The following is a 27975-nucleotide window of genomic DNA, read 5'->3' on the forward strand; positions in this document are numbered from 1 at the left end:
TTTATGTTCTTCCATTTCCAGTTAGCTGGAAGAGGAATAAACCAGGCTGTTCAGTAAGCGCTGTCAACCAAAAGATGCCTTGCTCTTGAACCTGACCTTTTAGCTCAGCTTCATGGGTGGGTTTGTCTCAAAGCAGTCCTCATGCCTGGGTTGCCAAATTCAAAGAAACAGGTGCAGTTAGACTACGAGATGTTTACTTGTGTTATGCTGGAATTCCCTTGCTCTTGCCCGAGGCTCTACTTCAGAGGCCTTAAGTTAAAACTGCTACTCCGTTCTTGCCTGAAATGTTTTGTTCTTATGTTTCTCTCCCGTCAACGGGAATTAGAGGAACCTGAAATGTTGTCCCTTTCTAAATACAGAGGTAAAAGTAATTCCATGTTTTGTGACGCTCATAGCATCGCTGTCTGCTTGTGTTGTCTGAAAGATGGGCAAGAACGAGGAAAACCCACTAGCACCCTTAGCAGAGACCCTTCATTGAGCCCCCGGTACAACCCACATGAGGAGCAGGGTCTAGCTGATGGAGCCAAGAACAGGGGCAAAGCGTAAAAGACCACAACGGGGAAACAGCATTGGTACAACCAACCCACCCATGTAAAAGGCATACAGGAAGGAAACTAGGAAAAACAGGGGGGTAGGTGTTTTCCCTTTTTTTTTTTCTGCTGTAACAGGTTATGTGTGTATTATAGGGCAGTGTGCTCCACAGTGCGGCCCACAACCCTTGTCCCCTGGCTGTCCCCATACAGAGGCATCCTGGACCACACCGCAGCTCCTTTCTGGCCTGTGCTCTGGAGTTTAGTTCCCCTGGGAACCAAACACACAGTTACCCTATTACTAAAAGCAACAAGTATAACAACAATTATTTTTTAAATGGTACTGAACCACACATTTTCAGTTTATTGTTGGCAGAGGTATTATGTAACATTTTTCTATTGTACATATATCTACAGCAAACCTTGTTTTCTAGGTTTTTATCAGTATGTTAAAAAGCAATATAAGATGAGGATGTCCACATCTCATAAGTTTTATTCCAAACTTGTCCTCTCTAAACCAGAAAAATTTTCATTCTTCTTTGTGATGAATCCCACTTGTGATCAATGATCATATTTGTATACACATATTTTTAAGATTAAGCTAAATGCTGAAGGAATGATATTCCCAGTGTAGAGTCCACAATACAATAAATAATACATAATTTAAAAATCTGGCACACTTATATTTAAAGTAAAGGAATCACATGTCATTAAAACAGCTTTTCACTCAGCTTTTAGGCAATTTTAGAAATTCTCTTTTCTCACCCTAGATTTAGGCAATGACAAGGGATCACCTGGAGTTCTGGAATGTGTCGCTACCATCCTTTCAGCTGAAAGTCGAAGCTTTTCAGGAATGTCACAGGAAATTTAAATGACACAACAGCAAATGGTATTCAATTCTGATGCTGTCAAAGAAAGAGTAAGTGGTAGTTACAGTAACTGGAGCAATGCCTGAACATGGTGTAGAATCTGTAAGCACTCAAAGCAAACAGAGACTCCACTGGGAAATGTTTTGGACAACACAACACAAAATGCTGCTTGTATCTTCTGTTGTATCCAATTTCATATGCTTGAAACCAATTTATTATGATTTACTGAGAGCAGGTGACTGGAGTGCTCTGAGCAGAATATTCTGTTATTTCTTCCTTTGTCTAAAGTTCAAACAATGTTCTGTACATTTTACAAAAAAACCAATTTTCTCTCTCTTGCAAAAAATATCAATAACAAATTAAGTTTCATTAGTGATGTCCATTCCCTTTAATAAATACATGTGGCTATGAGCAATTTCTAGTACAAGTCAGATGTGGTGCTGATGTGGGAAAAAACCCAAATCTTTGTTTTTCTGTCTAAGCAGGCTCTCGGAAAGCGTCATCATTATTTGTTTGAATTCCGAAAGCAAAAGTGCCCTAACAAAATACCAGTAGCCGTTTGCTTTGCTCGTGCATCCTGTGTGAGACCATTCTTCTCACCTGGCAAGAACTCTCATTCACCTGCGAAAGCCAGGAGGTCAGCGGGCATGCGGGCTCTGCAGAAGAAGCCTGCTAAGAAAATTTGGTATGTTACTGTCTTTTGAGCATCAGCTTGGAGAACCACGACATCAAGAATCAAAAAGATCTGCTTGGCTAAAACTGACAGTGTGCAAGACTTACTCAGTGCAAGAGGCAGAAAGCAAGCGGAACCAGGCATCAGTATTTTTTTCTCAGGTAGCCACTGTTGAAACCTGTCGTTCTCCTTCATTTGCTCTTCTCAGCCAGCACTTTTGTCACTGGAATAATAATGAGCTCATCCCAGAGCTTTATAAGAGCAAATGGATGCCACTGATACTTTTTATTTCAAAATAAGAAGTTGTTACTCTAATCTAATTCAATGTTCTTCCATATTCCTCAAAAGTTTCCTGAAGAGCTGTTCTTAAATTTCATTAAAGCTAGCAAATAGTTGTTAATAATTTCGTCTCATTTTCTCATCTGAATTAGACTGTGGATGAAAGATTTAAGGAAGGGTGTGCCAAACACTGAGGACTGTTGGTCTTCCAAGTCAATTACAGCAGTTAGTGCCTAATTAAGTGCTAATTTATGCCCTGTGCCATCTAATGAAGGGTAGAAATTTAGCTCCGGCTAGCTGGAAAACAAAATTTTAGCTATTACACGTGAAAATATCTACTACTTTTATGAATACAAAGCCTACTTTGTTTTATATGAGTTGAGTGCACTGTAAAACAAGGCTAAACTCTTACCCTGGTTTGTCTGGCTTCATCTTACAAAAGTTTCACAAACACTCATTTTCCTGTATCCTCAGAAATCACAGAATATGCTAAAGACAAGCTGTCTGGCAGCCAATTTTCCAGGTTTCCTTCAAAGGGCAAACTTCACTGTCTTCTGCAATAGCAGAGCTGAGAATCTATTGATGCTCACAGTGTCTTTATTCCTTGCTTCACAGAATAAATACAAATTTTTGCTAGAGCTGAATAAACCAGGATCTGGTGGCAACTATTCGAGCCAGGCTTTCAAAGGAGAGACCTTCCTGACTTCCTTGCATGCTACAGCAAACACAAATGTCTTTCTTGTCCATGCAGGAAATATATCTTAAATCGCAGACAGAAGTAAGGTTAAATTCTGGAGACTTGACCTCCACAGAGACCTGTCAGTCATCTCTGACGTAGCACATGGGAACGTTCAAATTGCCACACCTGGTTTGCATTCTTGTTACATACACACAAAAACAAGTCCTTCTCGTCTTCGCTCTTCGCTGCCTCTATGCATTTGCCAGAAAGGACATGGACAATCATTCCGTTCTACAAGACGAGAGAAGAAGGGAAAGAAAGAACAAATTAAAAATAAGAGATTTCCCATAAAAGCTAGACCATGTTTCTGAAACTTTTTACATACGATAGATCACCAGTAATGACTGGTTGTTCAAAATGTTTTAAGTATTGCTCTAAACATAAGGACTAGGTTTAGCTTTGCGCCCAGGGTCTGTAAGTATATGTAATCTCTTTCGAAGCTGACAGGTAAGTGCAGGATTCACTAAATCTCTTTTCCATCACTACTTGTTTCCTATGGGTACAGCTTGTCATCAGCATCAACTACAGTACTACAGGCCACAAAATTTCAAAAGGACCACTGCTTCCTTTCAGAATTACGGCAGGAACTGCACCAGAGGGTTGCAGCGTCCCTACAACTACAGTAACTGCAATTTTCCCAGGCTGTCCTAGAGCAGGACATTTTTCAGTCTTGTAGACAAGACGAGTTCCTGGCTCTGCTGGGTAAAGTCCACCAAACAATTCCAAATTTCTCTAATAGCAAGTTTGCTCTTCTCTAACAATGCAGGAGAAATGTTACAGTTTCCCCTACTCCCAAAGGGCTCCAAGGTTTGGGATTCCCAGACCCTTCCTCTGTCCAAAAGAACTGGGCAAAGATTTCCCCTGCTCCTATTTTCACAACCACCGATTCTGATTCTATAGCAATAAGGCCAGTAAGACAAACAGTTAAAACCAAGACATATGAATTTAGGTAGGATTCCTGTAATCTGTATTTTTAAACCAAATTTATTTCACATAGACAGTGTAAACGGGTGAGAGGCATCCTAAATTTCCTGGGTGAAAATGGTACAGAAGTGAAACTTGCCCTTCAAATACCTCATCCCTTCCCCCCACACAAATCCTGTCAGTCACCCACAGCCACTGTCAGCTGCCCTCCCTTCATGGCAGAGTCACTACTGACCTCCTGGACATCCCAGCGCTGGGGGCTGCCGTCTGTCTCCTTTGTACAGTTTTGAGGGATAACCTTCCCATGTCTGACATCAAAGCAAAACAGTGGAGCAGAACCAAGCCGGATTTCCTTCATGCTGTTATATTCAAAGTGCTGGAAAAGGGAAGCTTGTTTGAACAATGATGGAAGGACATCCCAATTAATTTTTAAATGCCAATTCAAAACATAATTTCCTGTACATGTTTGTTAAGATGCAACCCAAACATGAGTGATGGAGACCCCACAGCCTTGACCCTGCAAAGCAATCGCCCCTGCTAGCTAATTCTGGCATAAATATTTACCTAAGGAAAGGCTTTGTGGACTGTAATTATGTGTAAAGTAAATCCATCCTGTAATAAAATTTTGTAGTTTAACAAATATTTGAACAGAAGGGCGTTTCTGACAGTGTCTGCACGCATTGAGTTAGACCCTGAGCTCAGTGCGAGCAGCAAAACTTGCTTGGGACTTAGAGTAAATATCTGCAGTTGATCTGCGTTGGTTTGGCTTCTCTTAATGCATGAACTTGCTAGTCTAATGCCAGCTGAGGAGTCTACAAGAATTTCCCTCCTCTCTTTGCAGTTTAGGCACTGCACTGCAGGTTTAGCACTAATGGGGAAATCCATCCCCATTGTTCTAGAATTGTTATATATATTTTTACTCCCAGGCTTTCTGTTCTCCAGACACTACCAAATATACTAACAAATATGCACTTAATGATGTCTGCTGGAGCAAAGAGTGGGTGTGTGGCCTCAGTGATGCATGGAACATGGCCATTTTTCAGATGACACTCAGCTGCAGAAGAGTGGGCATCATTGCCTTAGCATATGCCTGATTTTGAACACATGAGTATTTCCACTAATGTCAACCCAGCCATTTAGATGTTGGAGTGACTGTCTTCTGGGTGGTTCCCTAGGTCTGACACAGTGCCTACATACATACAGTACCTGTGTGAGGCTGTCACTGCAAGGAGAGAGTTCGATAGAGCCTTCTGCAATGGCCCTTCCAGGTCTGTGATCTGCACAGAAGCCAACACCAGTATTGTAAAGCTGTAAGTAAAGGTTTATACTGAAATAAAGCACAATCAGATACAAACAAAATATCATTCAGCTTTTTTTTTTGTGATTGTATCCCTTTATGATATTTGTTTTTGCTCATAATTCAGGCAATATTTATTTCTTTCAGACTAGATCTTGCATATTGATCTTACAAACTTTTCTGGTATAAAAGGCAGAGTCTCACCAAAGGTCACTGTTACCCACTGAGTTTTGTTTAAGATAGAGATACCCACTTCTGGTTTTACCGGTTACGATAGTTAAAAGAAATCTGTCAAAACTTTTATGCTAATGGAAAAATGCACTTCAGCTGGACAGTCAGCAAACCCCAAGATATTCCAGAAGAAAAAACGTGACAATTCCTGTTGTCCACACTCAGTTCTTACTCTTCTCAAGAAAACTTTGATAATAAAGAACAGACGAAATAGTAAAAGGACACATTAAATTCTGGCTACAGATAGCTGAGTGTGACTTAATCAGTGGACCTTGTTGCCTTGTTGGGGGAAAATACCTTCCAGTAAGGCTGCCTGGAATAAATTTGCATTTTAATGAATGATAATCAACTTACGTGTTTTAAAATAAAACATTGCCTCCTGTACACAGTCAGCCAAGGGACTGCTGTTGCTACCACCTCAGCCCTCGGGGAAGTGCAGGACTGAGGAAATGCTTTTTTCTCTTCAGACACATGGGTCAGCACACAGGTATCTCAGCTGCTGTTGCGGCTGCCATCTGTGTGAGGCAACACAATTCTTTTCCTTTACTAATGACACCTAAATAACTTAAGGTTAGGATCCTCTGAGCTGTGACACTGAACTGAGTCAGACAATCTGGGTTCAGCTCCTGGCTGGCTTTCAACCTTTATGTGAGAATGTGGACTAGCTGTTTGTCTCCTCTGTCCTTTTGTTTCTCCTCCCACCCTTGCGGCATTGTCTGTTTGGACAATAAATGTTTCAAAGCAGGAAGAGCCTCTTACTGTATGCTCACTGAGTACTTCGTACATGGCAGCGATCTCAGGGTCTTTGAACATTGCAGAAACCACTCATCATTATTTATTGTGTGTTTTCTCTTACCTTGCCAGAGAATCTTGGTGTGTCTTCAGGTTGGGAGAGTTCAGGGTACACATTTGATATAAACCACTGGAAATTTCTACAGCCCAGTCTCTTCTGTAGCTGAAGGCGCTCGCTGCAGTCTGGCTTCTCTGCCTTCACGGAGGAAGCACAGGGGCAACAAGGTTACTACTCTATTTGTGTTAGAGATGCTAGAAACGAAAATGACAACATAGGAATGATTTCTACCACCTCTTCTATCCTGCATGTTATAGATATTGACATATATTTTTCATGACTACACAGAGGAGGAGGACTAGCTATAACCTTATAACCAACTTTGTGCTAAAATAGCATTTAGTCTGCAATTGTGACAGGAGTAAATGTTTCAGAAGCAGCCTACACTGTAAAAATAAGTATTTATTTCCTCTAAAAATAATTATTATATTGCAAGATAAGTCAGTCTTTGTCATCTCTTTAATTAAAAAAGTCAGGGCCAAGTTTGATAGCTGTTGCACTGAAATCAGTGGGATAGTATTAGATTATCATTTCGTATAGAATTTGCCCTGCTGATCAAAATTCAATTTCTTAGCCTTTAACAGCCCAGATCCCCCAGTTATTGTCAGTCCTCCGTGATCAGAGGATGTAAGCGATGACAGCATTTAGCCCAAAACATACTCTATCACATTATTACCTGCCAGTTACTAAATCTAGTAAGTGAATGTATTTTGTGGCTATAAAGGCATAAAATATTTCCTATGATTTATGTCTTTTCTTGAATTATATACACACAATCTCAACTCTCACCCTTCCTGCTAGCAGCACTATTCTGAAAAAGATCAGTGCCTTCAATCCTTGCTGCAAGGCATTTGCACTGCCAAGGACTGACAGTCTGAATATTTGAGGGTATTTAGCACTGAAGATGGCTAACAGCATTCTGAAAACCTCTAAGCAGGTAAGTGTCTAATCCCTGTGTTTCAAAACCACATAAAACACTTCTCTAAATCTGTCAGTGACCAAATACTAAAAACACCTCACCACCCTTAAGAGTCTCTCTCCTCTTTCTTGCCAGCAGTAGATCTCCCCCTTCATGTTTCTACTTTCTAAAAATGCAGTTTTGAATTCCAGGAAACTGGTCTGGATTCCTATGTCAGAAATTAAAATTGGTAACATAAGCAAAAAAATTGCCCGTAAATAACTTTTCCTCAGACCAGCTATTTCTCTGCATCCATAAGAAAGAAAGAAAGACTTCGCAACATGCCTGGAGAACACTGACAAATGAAGGGCCTTGGAGATCGAGGGAGAGGGATCAGTTTCCAAAGGCAGGGATCAGTCATGCCATGGGGCACTCTTTGCCAGCTCCTGCAAGCCGCACAGGCAAAGCTCAATAGTTGCAATACGTTAAAGAGAACTTCATAGTTTAGTATTAGTCTTAGATTCAATAAACATAACAACAAAGTTCAGCAATTCAGCACCACACAGACCTATCCGCAAGACGTTTTCTTGGAAAACGGAAATAGAGAAGTAAAATGTTTCCTCTAAAAAGAGTTGTTTCTCATGAGAATCTGCTTTGGCTGAAGAAGGCGATGGCAGTAAATCTCATTTTGTCATACTAGTTACAGTCTGCATTTCACACTGAATAAATGGTGTAAATAATGTAAACAAAGTAATTACCCCTGTAAACCAACCTGAAAGGAAACTGTGCTTGTAAATTAAATAAACAAACCACACAAGAAAAAGAGAAAAAGAGACGGTGGCTGAAACAGTGGAGAGCTGGGAAGAGCCTTATTCGTCTGCATCAACGCTCACGCCACAGGCATCCTGTGCAAGGTGCAGTGCAGACCACAAACCGAGAAGACTTATGAAGCAACCTAAGCGAGGGTCACGAGTTATGTCTGCTGTGGGCAATGTTGGCATCCCACCCAAGGGGACTTTTGTAGTGGTCAATAGGTTGCTTCTCTCGCCCCCTCAGCGCGGTGATTCCCCGCAGGGCTCACCCGCAGCCGAGTGGCAATAATGTCAGCACTTGCTCACGTCGTTTGAATAACATCCCGCTGCACTGACATACTGAAAATATTGGCTGTGAAAGAAAGCAACAGAGAAAAGGGCCTTTTATGTTATGGTATGCTGAGCACAGAGATCGTAGAATTGGTCATTTGAAGGAGCATCAGACTTGAAAGTACTAAAAGTATTCTGACTAGAATAAATTCTCAGGCAAAAGGTCATGGTGCTTACAGCTAGTAAACCGTATCATTGGTGGCTGTAGGTTTTAGTAAAGAAAATTGTTTCTGAGTTGACAAGAAAGGCCTTCAGGAAATTATTAAATGATTTAAGGACCTAACTGCCCATCTTAAAAAGATTGGCCTAGTGTCCTCCTTTCAGTTACATGGCTGTAACCCTTGTGAGTCAATTGATGAACTTCTGGCCAGTGGAGTTCAAACCTACAGCACAGACAAGGATGGAGAAACTTTTTCAAAAAATGTGAAAATCAGAGAATAAAAGAAAACGTGGCAGTCTCAGGCTCTAGGATTAGCACAGCAGGCTGCCTGGACAGGCAGATCCACTGGTGGACTGTAAGGAGGTCAGACTCGGTGACAGGAGAGAAGTCACGCCGCCGCACAGCCCTCTTCCTCTCTCCACTACGATGCAGCTCCTGCTGGATCTGGACAGCACAGCAGTGACTGAGGCACACAGGACTGCAGTGCAAGAGCAAAACTGAATGGGAAACTTTGACAGCATGTACCCATGCTCTGGCTGTTTCTGGAGAATGTTTTTAGTCCTTAAAAGCACGGCATTGTTAAATGAACAAAAAGATGAATGACTTGTTTTCATTCACAACTGCTCACAAGTTTGTCCACTGCCTTGTAGGAGAGGATATTGTTACAAGAAAAGATATTGGAGACAGAGAATTACTGAGAACTGCAGCAACATTAACAACTTCACATTATTAGCAATTTAGCATTAACAACATTAATGGCATAACCACAGCTGCACAACTCCAAACAAACAAACATCCACTGATTTGTAATACATGGGATATGTGGTCCCTTGACTGATCCTGACTTGCAATGGATTACACAGTGGCTTAAACCCAGGCGTGGCGGTTCTGTAGTTGTTGGATGGTGTGTAGCCTGTAGATGGTTGAAGTGTGGCCACATGCCAGGGCTATGCCACACACCTGGCTGAGAGCCTGTCTCAGCGTACAGGCTGCTGGGAATCCAAATCCCTGGAGGCTGGACTGCTGTCTGTGCAATGCTTCTAATGAAAACGTAACTTGTAAATAGTGGCTGTGCTGACACCTGACTTTCTCAGTTACAGACAGTTGCTCCTGCACGCCTGTCAGTTCAGGAAAAAAACCCACCTTTTTAGTCACTAGACCACTCAGATGTGTTCCCTTCCAGTAGGAGAGTCACCGCAGTTTGCCACATGCCCTTGAATATTACTGAACATCCTCAAGAATTACATGAGGAAGACATTCAGTAACAAAGAATGAATCTTCTAGCAGGGCCCTTTGAGCACACAGTGCTATTAGCTTCCACTTCAGATGTACTGCAAGCCTCCATGTACTATTGACGGAAAAATAAATCACAGTTTGTTAGGCAAGCTGAAGGAGTCATTTGAAGAAGATGTCATACTCTAAGAGATTTGATAACTTCAGTAAACAACTCCTAGGCATGAGTTTCTCTCTTTTCTTCCTGATCTGACAGCTCTTCCATTGGAAGGTTTCATAAAGACTATCCCCAGCACCACGCATGTTGAATTTTAGATCGCACACAGACACCCTCACCCCTATTCCACCCCCTTCACCTACCTCAACAGGCCGTCCTTCCCTCAGAAACAAACCACTATAGATGTCCTTACCTTGCTGATTAAGAAAGCCACTGTGTCATGCTTGTAGAAGTTCTCTTTCAAAGAGCCCAGCCAGGTCTCTGCTATTCGGATTTTGTTCCTCACAATGGCCTCTTCATAGGAGAAAGCACGGGGAAAGTGATTTCGATAGACATGTCCAACTCGGGAGCATGGAATAATTTCTACAGAGCCACCACAAAGCCAGGTCTGAAACACAGGTCAAAGCACAAAAAGAGATTACCTTATTTAGATTACCTTTACCTAAAAAGGAGAAGCTCCTGTACTATAGATTCTGCCTCAGGAAATCTTAATCTGCACATTTCTGGAAACAGCTAGAGCATTATTAAGTGCTTCTTCATACACTTCCCCACAGACACAAAGACTCAGAGAAGACACTGGGCAAGACAGACCTCTGATTTGACCCAGTATGGCTATTTATATGCTTTTAGGTTTTTCTGTACACAAAACAGTGCAGTGTAGTGAAGTGACCTAGGGGCACATCTTCTTTTGTCTGGGACATTAAAGACTCTATACCCTTTGTGTCTGCTAGTTTCATTGCTTTTTAGTATCAGTTACTCTTTGTATTCAGCAAGAATCAATGCAAAAAAAATTAATATAAGAATTTTGGTATTAGAACTACAGGTTGGCAAAGAAATAAAGCTACTCTCCCTTTGGTGCACATTACATGCCAAAAAAGAAGAGACAGCTTTCAGAAGCTGCTGAAACCAGTGACTCTGTCCTCAGGCAGATAGTGATAGCCAGGGAAACTTCCTTCTCCTGACATAATGCTCCTAACTCACAGCAGCTGCATGTTCTTGTATAGTCCTGACAAATCACGGAGCATGGGGATAGATTTCTGTGAGTAAAGTGGTATTCTCCATACCCCAAGATTTTCTGCACTTAACTGCTTTTATAAACTGCTTCTTGCCTTTTTATTCAGCTTCCTTAAAAACCCAATAGTTACCACAGCTTGATGTTTAATTAAGGTTCTTACCCTTATAGATAGCTCGAGATTTTCTGCTCCCCATGTGGTCATGTCAGAATCATAAGCTCCAGTGTTTTGGAAGTAATGTCGATCCACGGCCACCACTGCACCAGCTACCACTGGACTCCTGTGTAGAAAACAATTTGAAAGTGAACACCTTCAGTTTTGAATAGGGAATTTTGTGAAGGATGAAAATACCACCATTTCCATAGGGATAGCATTAGAAAATGATCAAACACTACTCCATATAAGCTTTAATGAATTAATTATCCAACCAAAAGAAAGAACAACTGGAACAGAATTCCAGGATTTGCTTGGGGATGGGAGACAAGACCTGAATTCTTAAATAAGGCTCAGAACAGTGGGAAACGTTACTTACATGTACACCCGAAACAACAGACAAACTGATAATGATTAAGACATCTCTTTTAACTCTGTATGATCCATCTTTTACTTTCCCTATCACCTTTGTCTGCTCAGGCTGTATACTAGTTGTGTCAATGTGTGGAAAATATTTGTCATGTTGAAAGTATGACTGCAATCTAGTTAGAAGGCCAAACAAACTCAGTGTAAGCCAGAAACTTATCCCTTCAAAAAACGTTAACTGAGCACATGCAAGTAACCACGTCTCTCTTCCGTTAGCTGAAAGCTGACCCAAACTGTACAGTTTTGCTGCCGAGCTGAGCAGAGGCATATTGGCTGATGGACTGTTACCTGATAGGGCTGATGGGAGACTGTCGTACCTTCTCTTCATGCTCTGGCAGTGGTTCCCAATGAAAATCTAGTTTCCAATCAAAAACACCTCGATGCAGGCTCACAGAATGATAGTACTGAAAAGTCTTCCAGTCTATGACATCTATGACAGGGGAGACGACACTGTTTCTGAAAAAGACAGTATCATTTATTTTCAAAGCCAAAGCACAAATTAAGTTCACTATTCTGTTAGTAAACAGAGGTTCTCTTTGATGCTGTCAAGCATGAGCACTCCTCTAGATGCTGAGTGCCCATATTTTCCCTGCGGATAGACGCTCAGGTGGTCAGTGCATGGGAATACTGAGCCTGCAGTGAGGAAGCTAAAGATCAATAATTTATTGATAACCTGTACCTTGTATTGTCAAAGATATTCAGGATTTTGCTATGAGTTAACCATCAGAACTCTTATAAAGCTATTCCACACAGAGGCCCCAAGCTCTGATGTTTTACGCTCTGCATGGATACAAAGTATCTTTTGATAAAGATGATTTTTGGCCTCATACACTTTACCATGCTTTGATTTTCCTGTAGCTGTTCCACACACTTCATGAGTTTGTCACTTCAGGCCAACAAAGAGTGCACTTATCCTTATTTTGTTCTGCTTGTTGTTTTGCAAAAACATTTATCACTGAGTTCATAAACCAGTTTATGTTTGTATTTTATTACAAGCTTAAAATTATCTTGAAAATGCACTGTCACAGTGTGGAATCTACTTTTAAGAGCCAGAACAGAGCCATTGCACCGTAAGCAGCAATCCTCTAATTCATTTCTAACTTGAGTTAAATTTGTATTAGTCTGAGAAGAGGTATTAGACATTTCCCCATGGCAAACATGTCACAGTATTTCACAGTTTGCTTGTACATCATCTTGGAATTAACTGGTAGTTCAGAAGAGCAACCAGCGTTCCTTGTTTCCAGGTCAATGACATATCCCATTTGGAAATTTTCAGAGTATAAATACAATGGTATTAGGGACTGCAGGAAAAAAAAGTGTTGAAGAACAACATGATCCATTTATTTTCTGTTAATCAAAAAGGATAGCCTCTGGTCTCAGTGTAAGGGCTTCCCTATAGACAGAAGTTCCTCTGGATAAAAAATCAGGAACATTTACTAGGGATTAAAGTACACTGGAAAAAAATACTCTGGTTCTAGAGTAAGAGTATCCACATAGGAAATTATTCTCGAGTAGTTCTTTCCCTAGAAAATAACTTCCTGTTAAAACTGAGAGAGAGAAAAGAAATGGTCAGTTCTGGGGCAAAAAGTAGAAGGCGTTATCTCCTCTTTTAAAGATTTGTATGTTGGTCAGAGATCACTCTTGAGAGAAATACACTTAAACCATCCCCGTGTCATGAAGAAAGGACATCTCAGAAGTCTCCAACGCAGTAAGTCCTTTGCACTTTTCCATGGCAGAGACTAGAACCAGCTGAGGAAGATGGCAGCTCTGGGTGATGTTAATGTAATCTTGACATATCTTCTCTGCCTTTACAATCACTAGAGTAATGGTTTTTCAGTATCAGGGTGGGGGGAAAGTCTGAAGTTTGTTTTATCACAGTTGTCATTTCCTGTTGAGAATTTCTGAAGCCCTTGGAGAAACAGAGACTACTGACTGTCAGAGAACTGTATGAAGGTGAACTATGCAGAAGATAATGTTAAAATGACTCAGTCCATTGTTTTCTAATTAGAGCAGACTGCCCTATGATGAGCTAAACTCAGAAAGATTTAAAATACAGAATTGATTGTATTTCTCTGTTCAGGTGTAAAACCAGCCTTTGCAATATGTAATAATAGGCACTCTTAGAAACAAGCACTGGGTTTATAAATAGATGAGAAAATTTTATGGTCTCATGCAACATCTGTAGGCATATACATTAAGGCAGTCATTTGCTGTTATTCTCCCACAGGACCCAAGAAGAAGTGGAAAGAAATGATACTAAAAATAATGAAGCTGATATCATCCCCTGATTCTCTTGATGATACCCCTGTGATACAGTGTTGTATCCAAGTCAGGAGCAACCACCTCAAACTCAAGACAGCAGGAGCCTTTGTACTGAAAGCTGTGTTTAACCTTTACTCACTAACAGCACAAAAAGGAAACTAACTGCTTCTAGAAGTTACTAAAAGGTAGTGTCCTCACAGACACACAAGCACATGTTTTTTCTTTGATATGCTGAGAAAAATCCATCTAACAAGTTAAAAGGGATTTTATATGACTGAACTTCAAAAAATGAAAAGTCACTGTAATTGTAATTTCTACAGCCTGCTGCATTCTCCAGTGTACGAGTATCTCTGACAACTGTCTGGTTAGGTGTGTAGTCGGAGTTGTACACTTCTCACCTCAGTTTGTTGCTACTTGCTGAAATGCATGCTGGCAATTGCTACTTGCTTATCCATCCTCATCCAGACAGGACTGAGGAACTAATATTAGGAGAAATATTAGGAGGGCGTATTTGAGTGGAAGCCAGAGGAGGCATTGCAGACTAAACCATTCAAAAAACTTTGACCATGAAGACTAGATCACTTGAGCATATCCAGGATAGTTCAGACAGAGACAATGCAGATACTCAGTTACGCTTAGATATATTCTGGATCAGATGATCCAGACATTTCAGACTGTCCTACATTTTCATATCATTTCAGCCATTTAAAACCTGTTCCTCTTTCTGGACCCACCTTAAATTTGTAGCCACTATAAAACTTCAAACTCCAGTGATGCTTCTAGCATCAGTGCAATTGATCATAAGAGTACCACCACAGTAGTAGTTTGTGTCGAAATAATCCTGTATTTTTAATGCATGCTTTTGCTTTGCTTGTTATTGGGCATTGATTTTTCAATGCCATTAAAGAAAAATTCCTGCAGAGATGTAACAGATTCTGATGGTTTGGAGACTGAGCAATTATCCAAACTATCTGCAAATTACGACATAGGAAATTACAGTGTTTAAGACAGCTGAAAATAACTCACCGGGTAGGTCACATTCTACCCTGGCTAAATTCAACAATAAACCAGAACAAAAAAAAATCTAATCTCCTTTCCGACAAAATTATACAGTACAAACTGATAACTGTGCTTGAGAGCTATTACTCTGGTAGCTTTTTCAGAATGCCAGTGTTAACAGTTTGCAAGAGTATGTCTGTAAGCGTAATGCTAGATCTTCACCTAGTACAAACTGGCGTAGCTCTGCTGAAACCAACAGAAACACACCTTTAAATATTGGGACACAGCTTTAAAAATTGCGAGTGTCCTTCTGATCTGAAGTAGAGGAATCCAGTAACTTCGTCTTGTGTGAAAACTGGTCAACGTCCAGTTTTAGTCTTAATCAAGCAGTGCTTTACCTATCTTTTGATATTAATGCTTTTTTATAAAAGATCTGTTTGCTGCATACTCGATGACGGTTTCATGTTTGTGTGGTTCTAAATGCAAATTTGCAGCAGAAGTTCATTGAAAGTTGGAAGATGTTCATACCTATTCTTTTGGTTTTTAACTGGGTAACTGGCAGACAGTCAGCAGCTTCTCAGCACTTTGAAACAAAAGACACGCTGGCAAACTACTGCTAATTTTATTCTGTGGAATCCAAGGAAAGGAAAAAACAGGAAATTCAAACAACTGGCAGCAAGGCTTTGAACCATTTGACTAATCTGTGAATATTTCAAATGCTTGGAACACACATGAACTACAAAAGGTCACAACTGCATGAAAAAGAGCAACCCAAACAAGGACAGTTTCCTGGTTTGGGATTTCTCAACCAAATACAATTGTGAACGAAATGTCTTCCCATGACCCTTTACAGTCACCACGGACATTATGTTCTTTTCTATTTTTAGAATAAGTAACATGAGGAGAGGAAGATTTAATTAAGACATCTGTTTTGAAGTTTTAGACACACTCGTTTTTGAAAGTGTTTTTTGTTGATTTATACTTTCTTTGGCTGGGAAGGGAACAGACTTTAATCTGTTTAAATCTCTCTTTAAATAAGGAGGAACAAAAAAAACCCAAACATGAAAGTGATGTATTTTACTCAACCAATTTCAGAGTGGATCATTCCCTGCAAAAACTACATAGCTAGGAAATCCAGGCAGTCCAAGTTCTCTGGCTCTGCACGTAGTCAAAACTTCAGTAAGTAACTGAGAACCCAAGCTGGTTCCACAGCCTGCTGCATTTTCACTGAAAGCACCTTGCTGGAAGTCTTCCGGGAAATAGTAATGAAAAACATTTGAAATTAGATAGGGTTAATAAAAAGATAAAACACAGTGATCAGGAATGGTAAAGCTATGGTATAAAGGATAACTTAAACACTGCCTTACAGACCAACTCCAGACTAACTTAGGGCATATGAACAGTCTCCTTGAACTGATGGACTACACCTACGCTAAGCACTAAATATATACTTCAAAGCTCTGCTAGGTAGAGTGCTACAAGGATTATTAAAAAAAAACTTGTGAACCTGTCTTTTTTGTAAAAATATTGAAATCTGTATGTGGGATACCAAAATCCATAGAAGCAATCAATAAATACCTTTTTACACTGGACAGTCAGGGCACAGTGGCATGAATCATGCCTAAATCCTCACTGCTCCTACTTTTGTCAGTAATATTTGCTTTTGGCTTTAGACTCTTGTCTTCAGTTTCTTTACCTCAACATCTTTAAAATAGGTCACCTGCTGATCCTGATCCAACTGTGAAAGACTGTAAAGAGATAGTGTATCTTCACATAACACACCATGTAAATGCAGAACATTAATTTACTGAATTTGAAATGAGTGTTATTGACAAATGGAGGATATGAAAGGATCAGGCAAAAAGACAAGTCCCAGGAAGCAGGCTGTTCTATGTCAAGGGTATGGAAAGTCTTCAAAACAAGGAGAGCAGCATGGAAATGCATGCACAGATGCTGGGGTTGTGTGGGCTCTGGACGGATAACTTCATGCTTCCCTGAGCCTGTGAGAAGGTAGAAAATAGATGGCTTATGTATTTGGTAGCTCAAAAAGCTGGTGTATGGGCCACTGAGAAGTGGAGAATCAGATGAAAAGAGCTGAAGAAACTGTTCAACTTTGATGCAAAATATTTCCCTTCTCTCTAGTGTATTACCATAAAACTAGAACCACACAAATTTTCTGGACAGCAGAACTCTGTTTCTATTCCTGTATCTACAAGCAGAGGGTCCCATTCACTCCTGAATGGGAGCGAACAGTGGATGAGATACCTTTCCACTGCTGTGTTCATTTCTTATTCTCTTTAACAGCATTTTCATTAAAGACTAGTGACCTAGAATCACAGCGCTAAGTACAGGCACTTTGAATTTTAGAAATTAGATAGGCTTCTTTTAATAGTATCACAGGGTTCTGTTTCCTAACATAATGCCTGAGCTGTGGTATAGGCAGTGCACCAGCACAGAGTGAAACAGCCCTTGCAATGAGGAGCAGGGAAGAGGTCCTAAGCACAAGCTACCCCTTTGCAAGCCACCCCTCTGCCACAGTTATGGTGCCCATGCCTTTTTTAGAGGTGAAATTCCTGTCAAGGATATAATCAAGGCTCAGTTTGCTTTCATGCAGTATTCTCAGGAGCCACATTTTGGATGTTTTTTAAAAAAGTCATCCTCCTTCAGCATGATGATCCCTGTTTTTAGATTAAAGGAACAACCTTTTAAAGGCTTCATGGCACAGTTCATTATATGACCCCTCTGCCTTTCACTGCCTTTGGACTGAATACAAAATAGCAGCTATCTCCTGCAGTCTCCTGGAAAAGGCAAACCCCTAAAAAGATGACTGTAATAATTACACAGGTGCATTACTATGCACCATGCTACTCACCTGGAATTATCCTGGAACACAAACAGTTGTCAAATAAAATGATCTGTGGGGCATCTCATCTAGTTTTCTAATGTTGTCCAGGTGCCTATGGTATTCATCCTTGAATAATCAAGATGTCAAGGGACGCTTTGCAAAATGCTGAACCATTCTCTAGGCGATACACCAAGCTGATGCACAGCTTCCCCGTCAATTTGTTAGGCATGGTTCACAAAACTAGTCCCAATCAAGGTGCCCATAAATGCACATGTAATGATTTTAGAAAGACTCTGTGCTTTTTGGGAAAAAAATTTTGACTGAGTTAGTGAATAAAACCATCATGTAGGGAGATGAAATGTCATCATCCACAGCAAGTCAAATATCTGTCAAATATTTCCATACCTGTAAAATTGGGATAATTTTTCTCATGTTTGTCCTGTTTGACATTACCACAGGCTAAGCAGACCTGGGGGTATCTTCCTTTTAGTGAGTACGTGCAACTCGCAGTGAGGTCTCAGTTTGGGCAAGGATCTCTCAGCATCGCTCTAAGACAGGTCACAGTAGTAGATCTGATCAGGAGTCTAGAAAATTAGGCTTAATCACAGTTTTCACAAAATCTCCCTCCAGCTCTGCTGAGCTCCTGCAAAGGTTTGAGCTTTGGAAAGACTGCATTTTTCCTTGCCAGCAAACAACTCACTCACTCTAGGTGATTAAGTGTTTTCCCATCCTGTCTCTCCAGCAAAAGTGCATGAGTTACAGCGTGACTGGTACATTAGGAAGAGGAATGATGGATATTTCACCAGTCACTGTAATCTTTTCTTCGCTGTGCTTTACTCATTTGGGTAGTCTCAGGAAGTGCACATGATTCAATTTAACAGCTCCTCAACTGCTAAATGAAGCCAAGTTGACCATGCTAATGCTTTACATATCCATAGTGATGTCCATGCAAGCATTACAAGCAATTTGGGAAAAATAATGAATTAACTTCCTTATCAGGCCAGTGTTATTATCACCATTCTTCAGCTGGGAGAAGAAGGATAGTGAGGGAAAGTGACTGCCAGATGCCTTAGAGCATGTCTCCCCTGTGCACTGGAGGATGGCACAAGTTCTCCACACTAGCAGTGACAAAGCTTCCAGGGTCAGACACAGAGACTGACACAGCACACAGAAAGGGATGGCTTAGACCATACTGTTATCCAAACATCCTTCTACCTTTGCTCCATGGATCCACTTAGCCATTAGCTCACTCCGTGTCAAATTCTGCTCACCTGGAGGAATGAGTAAGTGTAGGAGCCCTACAGGAGAAGAGAATCCCTTTCTCATCCCCTGGTGACAGTGCTACATAAATCTCAGAAGTATACTAGGCTTGGTGGCTTTGCATTCCCCTAGCAGGGATAATTTTTGACAGTGAATCACTACAGTTGTGGTAGGGTCCTAACTTCTCTCTTGACACTGTAATTCCCCCTTCGCTATAGCTCTCCTCTTGAGACTTTTTGTAACTCGTTCAATTTCAGCAAAACAACCTTGAATAAGGATTGGCATGTTGATACAGACAGGAATTTTGCATGAACATCAACAAGAGACCATAGCTGAAGACAGAAGAATCATGAAGTGTATTAATAATAAACTATCTAATAAGTCAGCTGACAAAAATAATCTGCTTTTCCAAGGAGGACCTTTTAGAAAAGAATAATTCTGACATTCTAGGGCAGCATTACTCTTGCTTGCAGTATTTTTAATGTTTTCATCCAAATGATGTAACCATTTCCAAAAACTCAAATTAATTCTCGAATAAGCAGACATAATCAGTCACAAAAACAGCTTGTTCCAGTGCCTGGAAACAGCCTTTGAAGGTCTTTAGTATGCCTATTTAACAGTCTGGTAAGAGTTTTAAAGATGTATTTTTTCTATTACCCCCTCAAGAAATTATTCCTTTTTTCCCAAGTGGCTTATGGGTAATGATAGACAAGTTAATGTACAAATTTTTCTTTCAGAAAAGTCCCTTTAACAAAGGATTTATCGCCATGTAATTCTTGAAACATTTTCAGTGATTTAATCTCTTTGAAGGACTTGGGGACTGCACAGATGTGCTCAGCTATACATTACAAAGCAGGCCCAAGCACCAACCTAAACATGAATGACTCGGAAAATATAAATCTGTATCTTACTCTGTCAGTTTGGTGTCAGTGAAAGTACCTGTGATTAGCTAGAACTGTCTAGGCTGCCCAGAAATTCTTTTTTTTTTTTTTTTTTTTTTTCTGTGGAACAGAGACAGTGCAGGTGACACTGGTATGGAGGACAAAACATTTTATCCTTGGCTTCATGACTGAAGCAGCTAAAAAGTAAAAATCATGGAGTCTTGCAGTAGTTTCTCTGGTGGATGTTTGCCAACTTCCAAACAGCTTGAGGCTGCAAACCTTCTCATTCAGACCACCAGGAGGCCTTCTTATAGCTCTACCTGGATACAAACTCTGACAGTTCAGTGATACTGTGTGTGAAGTGAGGGTTATCAGCTGTGTGACCTATCCTGCTTCCCACATATCAGTGATGCAGGTGGTGGTAAGGTAGGAAATAAAAGCAGTGTGATCAGAAGGAAGAAAGTAGCAAAGAGAGGACAAAAGAAAATATCCAGATCTTTCCAAGTACATCTCTTTCAGCATAAATTAGTAGATGCAGTGAGCTCAGAGGTCATGCGGATATTTACCGGTTGCTGGACAGCCTAGCTAGGAGGGGTTCCAGCCAGCCCTTCTGACACTCGCAGTGTGAATCCATGAAAACGAGCACGTCCCCGGTTGCCCGTGCAGCTCCCAGCATCCGACCTCGGATGACTCCAAGCCTCTTGTTGCTCCGGATGAGTTTCACACCGTCCAGCTTAGAGATGTATTCACTCAGAGCTGTCTTCAGGGGCCCTGTCAGAAATAGAACGGTTACTGAAATATTTTAGCTTTGATTCAAACTGTTATAGAAAAGCAACAGGTAGTAGGAGATGCTGCTTCTTGCAGGCAAAATGTTTTGGGGGCATGTGTTTTACACGGCCAAGTAGGCCATGTTCCAAATATTCCCACAGCAGCATAATGTCAAAGAGAAGTAGAGACTAATGGAAACTGAGATTCACTAGGTGTAAGCTATTCCTGTGGGAAACTTAATAGCCTTCTCTCCCGTTTTCAGCAAAACGTGGATGCTCTCATCATCTCATAAAAGGCGCAGATCAGAGTGAGATTCTACAGGTGTCTGGCTTTCCCAAGCGCTTTGGATTACTTTAGCAATGTGGAGTTTTCCAGTCCATGCTTCAGCCAAAGTCAGAGTCTGGAAATTATTACAGCAGATCTGGTCCAGTGGGAGGGCTAAGATTTGCATACTGTGATCTTATTTTAAAGTAAGAATGTTCAGAGTGATTGGAAATGATGGGGAAAAAAGAAACATATTTCAAAGTTGAAAGGCTAAGCTGAATTCTAGGGATGGAAGAGTGAAACTTGGCAGCCAGCGCAGGGCTCTGCTTAGCTCTCTTCCTGAAGGTCCTCTTTGCTTTCTGCTCTCCTCACGCACTTCTTGGAGGAGGACAATTTCTTCCCTGAAGCTTTGGAAGAAAGAGCTCACATACAGAGAAATGGGGACTACCTTGCTGGCTGAGATCATCGACTAGGATAATATCCTTGAGGGAGGCCTTTGGGGCTGTGTCCATAATGCTGTGCAGGGTTCTCAGCAGAGTAGACCAGGCTTCGTCATGGAAACAGATGATGACACTAGCACTAGGCAGACTGGAGTCATATTCTTGCCGTAGGCACCTGCATGGGATCAAACGAGGGAGACACTGGAAACACCGGTACAACTGGCTACTTTTTTCTCAGAGCAAAGTTGTAAGCTACACCTAAACCTTCAGAGACGGAAAGCAGTTTAAGATCTCAGCTCACTTCTAATGAAGAAAAGGAAGTATTAAGGTGTCCAAGACTGGAATACAAAGTGAAAATATGGTAATGACACTATAAAAATTAAAACAGAAAAAGAGGAAAGTTTTGCTGTGTTCTGAGATACTTTTTTCTGTTCTGGCTGCCTCACAACACAGAGCTCAAACAGAATCGGTTCAGAAGGTAAAAAAAAAACTGATAAGACAATTAGACAAAGCAGAGAGGAGGATAAAACAGGTCAGTCAGCCTCCACCAACTTCCACATTTTCTCAAGTAACAGAGACAAGAGCAAACTGAAATGCAGTACCTTTAAGACTAACAAGTACAATAACTCATCTGCACAACAGGTCAGTATACCTGTGGACTGTCTGACCAGGATCCTAGTGAATGAAGCCAACATCTCAGTCCTGTACAGGAAAGAAATGGATCCTTACATGGGCAATGAAAAAAAATACAGACACATTTAAGAAAGTAAATATATTTTCCCTATAAAGTTTGTACAGGTTGCTTTTCCCAGTGAAAACCAATCACTGATGAATGAGGCTCCCAGCTGGGTACACTGTCTCTATGCCATTTTCTGCTACTTACTTTACCACTCCAGGTACTGACACAATCTATTGCAAGACACCTGGCTACATGGGTCACTGTGTGGCTTTCCTAGAGATGCTTCAGAGAGCCAGCTGGGACCCATGGCTCCTCAGGTTTCCATGGGGCCAAGATTTCACCTATGACATTGAAACAACTTCCATCAAAATGACGGTGAATTAGATATTGCTTTGACAACTCAAACATTTAAGAATGAAAACCACTTCCTATTCATCCTCACAGAAACTGTATATGATAACTATAAACCCTCCTCAAACAATGGCTGTTTCATAAATGTAAGTAAAGGATCTACAAATCACATTCACGACAAAAAGTGTTTTCTGATGTACCAGTCTTGGTTCAGAGAGTCGCGACACACTACGCTGGCATAAGGATGCATATTTTCCAGAAAAGGCCTTACATGCCAGTCGTGGAGATGTAAAGACTGTGCCTATACATCTGCTTTTTTTACATTAGAAAACACATTTTAAAATATTTTCATTTCCTGAGTAGCAGTGTCTTAGTTTCCTAACTCATTTGATCTCTAGCAGCAAGAACTTCAAGGAATTACAGAACTGGCTGAATGTGGCCCATTGTTATTTCAGCATTTTTGTATTGCCAACCAAATCATCATACAGATTTTGCAGTGGCTGTTAAACAATTAGATACTCAGCAGAAGCTCATGTAAGGGATATCTTTTTAATATTGCTATGTTTATTTCCATTTTACTTAGTGCTTCTATTCATGGGCCAAGGCTCTATGATGCTAGACACTATCCAGACACAAAGCTACTTATCATTTAAAAGAATCCATAGTCTGAATGATTTAATAACAAATACAAATACATGAATACTACGGATACCATTCTGTGAATATAAATTCAAAATGAGCACAATTGTAATAATTTATTCTAGTTTATAATATTTCACATTAGTATCTTTTTGTACAGAGAGGCAAATTTTCTCGATGATTTGTACATTGTAAGGAATCTATGTTGTCCTTGGTTTACTGATTTTCTGTAATCAACAATACTGTTATTTCACAATTTCACATGGGATGATTATTTCCATTTTCAGCAGGATGGAGAAAAGGACACTCTCACGACTTGGCGGTGTTTGTATTTTCAGGCAGAAGAATCTAGAGGTAATTAAGAGAAGTGAAGATCTGACACAGTCCTTTTACTACCAGGCAGCTTCCAACCAGGAACATTCAGTACAGCTATAAGCACCTACATTTTGCACCATAATACTACAATGCCTTGCTGCTAGTACTGTGGTTATAGCAAGAAAATAAGGCTGTTGTGGAATCTTAATTGGAAGAGAATTGAAAATAACTGTACTTGAATACATAACCTAGGTGGCGAGTGTTTAGTTGCCATGGAGACTGGCAGAGACTTGCAATATAGATATCTAATCTTCAGAAAAATGCAAAAGGGTACTTGTATGCAGAAATACCTTCCCTGTAATTTGGAGCAGTTTCATAGACTGTCCATCATAAATTGGCATTTCAAAAAGTCAGGGCTGTGACTGATATGAGACATAGTGATTTAATCCTATTTGTGAAAAATAATGAATTGTCACAAGTAGCAATGAACGGGAGAGCGATGCTGCCACGGCAAAGGCACTGCCAACGGGGACTCCCACCCACCTTCAGGAAAATGTCTCATTGAGATTCAGCTCCCAACAGCACTCCAGTAGAAGCTATGCTTCTGTAGTGAAACTTAAAACCTTTTCAGACAGCTTGTGAGTTTCTGTTTGCCTGGATATGTTTGACACCCAAGCCCAAGCAAGGAAAACAGATCTTTTTTCAGGCAGAACCCCCGTCATAAAAGTCACAACAGCAGGCTTGATCTGGGTCCACCGTCCCAGGAGGGTGTCAACGGCAGCTGGACAAACCGATAGCATCAGAAAGCCCTCTGAGGGACGAAGCCACAACGTCCTAGTACAACTGGACAAGTTATAAGGCCTTTTCACCGCAAGACCCTGGCTGTTTCAAAACCGGTACTCAAAGCAAATGGGGCAAACCCAAGGTACCTGATTCATCTGTTGGGGTATGTTTTACTGTGGGATCAGCAGTAGTGCTGGAAGAGACTGTTTTATGCATCTGCTTTCAGAAAAGTAGCCTAAAACATTCACCCGGAAAGGCAAAGAGATGTGGGTTGTGTTAGAAGCTGGGGTCAGGTGAGAGAGGTCTAAAGTATCGCTTTCCAGGTGAGGAAGCTGGATCCTGGGCTGTCGGGGCAGAGCACAGCCCCCAGGCTCTGCTTTATTTCCAGCAGAGCTCTGTACTCTTCACATAAGATGAAACTGTAGCTACGCTGCTGTTGCTACAGTGCCAAGCACAACAGACCTCTTTATGTGAATTTCTAAGGAGCAGCAGCTAAGTATATCTCATGGCATCTACCTTACATCTTACGCTCTGATTTAAGGGCAAACATGAAGGACGCAAGTGTGAAGTTTGGCCTGCCTTATTTTACAGTGTCTGGAAATGCTTCACAATTAGCAGGCACAGCTTCTGGTGTGAAGCATTTGCCATCTAATTTCAAGCGAAAGGAGAGAGACTGAGACCATGGAGCTAACTCATTGAAATGCCTCTAACTTGTTCAGTCATCTCTAATTAAATAACAATGACATTACTAGGAATAACATGATTCAAACAGAACAGAGTAATAGACAACCGGATTCATTACTGGTTTGCTCCCATTTTACACTGCTATAAAACTGGACTGACATAGTTGTGAGCTAGGCCCCTAGAATAAATTATGCCTGAAAAGTATCATTGTGGTTTGTGTGTTGTGCCATAAAGGACAGGACTGGCTTAGAGGTAGACCTCTGCTGCTGGTTTATGATCTGGATTTAGACCTGAACAACTGCGAAGCCTCAGATGCTCAGGTCTGTGGTTTCAATCTGGGCTCCACAAGCTGTGCTGTTGATCGCTGTTTAGGCTGTAACTAGTCAGACAAGAAAACCCATCCAAGAGCTCTGAGACCATGGCCTAAATCGTAAAAGACATTAGTATTAACTAAACCTGTCTCTTGTGGGGTGGCCCTTCAGCTGCCAAAATAAAACTGCTTTTTGGCTGACATCACAGGCAGTAAACCAGGGTCATCACTCTGCCTTTGAACATTACGTAAGTCAAAGAGCTGCCAGTGAAGCATGGTGAAACATAACTGAAATAATATTAGCATTCCATTATTCAATGGAATTATCCAAATTAACACTGAACCTAGTCCACAAATATAGAAAACACTGCTTCGTTTCTCTTCCCTTAACATTGTCCCCTTAAAGCCACCAGCTGTCTTAAAACATGCGAAAATGACCACTAAAAAAATTATTATATACATTTTGTGTCTTATTTAAAATGCTTTCTGCCGTATCTTTCCACCATGTCCTAGGGGAAAGCTACAATAGCTTTTGTTACAGAAGGCAAGAAAAAAAAGATGCCCATCCCTTTCCTTCTCCCCCAGGCAGGGGAGCACTGATTCACCTCAGCCCCTTGTTGAGAAGTGTGAGGAACGGCCCCTCCGGGGGGCTGCAGCCGCTGGCGTCAAACACAACACCTGGGGCTTTGCACGTGAACGCGGGGCTTTGCACGCAACACTTGTTCGACGTGGCCTTACAGCCCCGCTGCGGTCGCTACAGGGGTGCGGGCAGAAGTGGTTGGACACACCGATCTCCACCTTCCCTCCCTCCTCCCAGGAGCTTCCTTTCAGCGTCTGTCGGATCACTCGTTACACTACGAGAGCTGAAAGCCCATCTCCGGACTCCTCCATCGCCCCGTCAGCCCAGCGACCCCACCGCCCTGGCAGAGCCCCACCACAGGCAGATGGCCAGGGCCTTGGAGCCCAGGGACCCCACCGCCCTGGCAGAGCCCCACCGCGAGCAGGTGGCCAGGGCCTTGGAGCGAGCCGTACCGGCGCGAAGCCGAGGGGCGGCCGCTCGCCTCCCTCTACCCTGACCCCTCCTCACGCAGCTGCTCGTCCCCCCGCCGCAGAGCGGGGCCGGGGCCGGGCCGAGCGCGGTAGCTGCGTTTCCCGCTGGAGAACCCCGCACGCCCTCAGCACCCAGCGCGGAGCTGCCATCGCAGCCCCAGCAGGCGGGCGGACAGACGGACCGACAACCGGGGGGGGGGGGGGGGGGGCGTCCCGCGGGGTCCCCGCAGCAGCCGCACGCCCCTGCCCCAGCACCGCACATGCTGCGGTGGGGGGCGCCCCGCCCCTTCCGCCGGCAGGGGGCGCTGCCGCCCGCCCGCAGGGCGCCGCGGCGGTGCCGCTGGGTGCCGGGGCCCGGCCGCGGGTGCGGGAGCCGCCGGTGACCGAAGCCGTCGGCCGGGTCGCGGTGCGCTTGCTCGGCCTCCCCTTCTGACCCGGCGCCCCCAGAAAGCCACAGCTGCCTCGTAGTCCCCCCCCCAGCCGCCTCCGCTGGCTCCGTCGCGGTGCCGCCGGAGGGAGGGTGGGAGGGTACCCGGCTCTGAGGAGCGGGGCGGGGGGGGCGGTGCGTGCTCCTCACAGGGCGCGGGGAAAAGCGTTACCCCGAAGCGGAGGGGAGAGCTCGGCGGGAAAGACGCGGGGTTTAGAGGAGAGGTTCACGGGCGGGCGAGGGCGAAGGGGAAGAGGAGAAAGTTTCCTCCCAGAGATGAAGTAGGGTGTGCTACTTACAACGGGTGCCGTACCTCGGGCAGCTCCCTGCGCAGAGCGATCCGCTCGCTGAGCGCCTCGTCAAAGCCGTGGCTCTCCAGGCCGGGCGGCCGCTGCCCCGCGGCAGCCCCTGCCCCAGCCCGCGCAGGAAGGGACGGGAGCTGCGACTCGGGGTCCCCCCCGGCCCTCGCCTCCGGCCGCCTGCTCGGCTGCTTCACCACCCGGTAGCCCTTCCTGGCCTTGCTGTGGTTCCTTCGGCCGGCGGGCGACACGACGGCCGCGATCAGCTCGTCCTCCCGCAGGGAGATGAAAGGCGGCAGCCCGTCCGAGGGGTAGTACTGCTGGCTCTCCTCCTGGGTCTCCAGCATCTCTCGGGTCTCCGCAAAGTCCACCTGATACCCTTCCCGGGGGCTGAACTCCACGGGCTGGAAAGTCCCTTCCTTGCTCTGGTTGCCGGGCGGCGGATTCAGCGTTGTAACCATCAGTAGCAAAAAGCCCAGCGTCAGCAGCAGCAAGAGAAACTGCAGCTTACGTGATCCATACCTGCACTTCTTCCTCAAGAACATGCTGTTGGTGGCAAAACGATACAGATGGTCATGTTAAATATCACTTGGATCTTTCTCAGGCTCCGGTCCTCGGGTTGCAGCAAAGCCCTGGTTTTCACTATCTGCCAAGAGGATTTTTTTGCTCCCCTCGCGTTTCAGTGATGCTGTTTCATGCTTTCCTCTCTATTCACAGACAAAATACAAAACTCCTACTAATATTGCACTTACTGTAGTAAAAGGTAGCATGGATCCAGTGAGATAAATAGATCCTTTATCATACAGAGTCCTAGCTTGGTTAGGAAGCGCAGATTTAGCTGATGAAAAGAGCAACGAAAGTTTTGATGTTTTCCTTTTTAAATTCTAAGTAAAAAGAAATCCCGTTTCTTATAGTTTCCTCTCAGAGTAGTTCCTGCTTCTTCAAAGTTTCGAGTTGCTGCCTGGACTGAAGCGCCTTATCTCTGGAAGCAGATCTGACAGCTCTCCCCCGCTCTGAGGCTTCAAGTTAACTGATCAACAGATGAGAACTAGTCAGTCCCTGACTTTGTTTCACACATAACTACG

General features: G+C 42.7%; 1 protein-coding gene across 1 annotated transcript; it reads right to left on the minus strand.

The window, feature by feature from the left end:
- Positions 1 to 856: 856 nt before the first annotated feature.
- Positions 857 to 27975, minus strand: GALNT15 (polypeptide N-acetylgalactosaminyltransferase 15). Its single transcript, XM_075419066.1, has 10 exons — positions 26891 to 27975; positions 21362 to 21528; positions 20448 to 20652; positions 11923 to 12090; positions 11218 to 11335; positions 10236 to 10430; positions 6399 to 6530; positions 5221 to 5322; positions 4250 to 4390; positions 857 to 3321 (listed from the first exon to the last, which is right to left on the minus strand). The coding sequence occupies exons 1-10, from the start codon at positions 27433 to 27435 to the stop codon at positions 3175 to 3177; spliced, it is 1920 nt and encodes a 639-aa protein (XP_075275181.1). The 5' UTR covers positions 27436 to 27975; the 3' UTR covers positions 857 to 3174.

Source organism: Opisthocomus hoazin, chromosome 4 (genome assembly GCF_030867145.1).
Source record: "Opisthocomus hoazin isolate bOpiHoa1 chromosome 4, bOpiHoa1.hap1, whole genome shotgun sequence".
In the NCBI taxonomy this organism is placed as follows: domain Eukaryota; kingdom Metazoa; phylum Chordata; class Aves; order Opisthocomiformes; family Opisthocomidae; genus Opisthocomus; species Opisthocomus hoazin.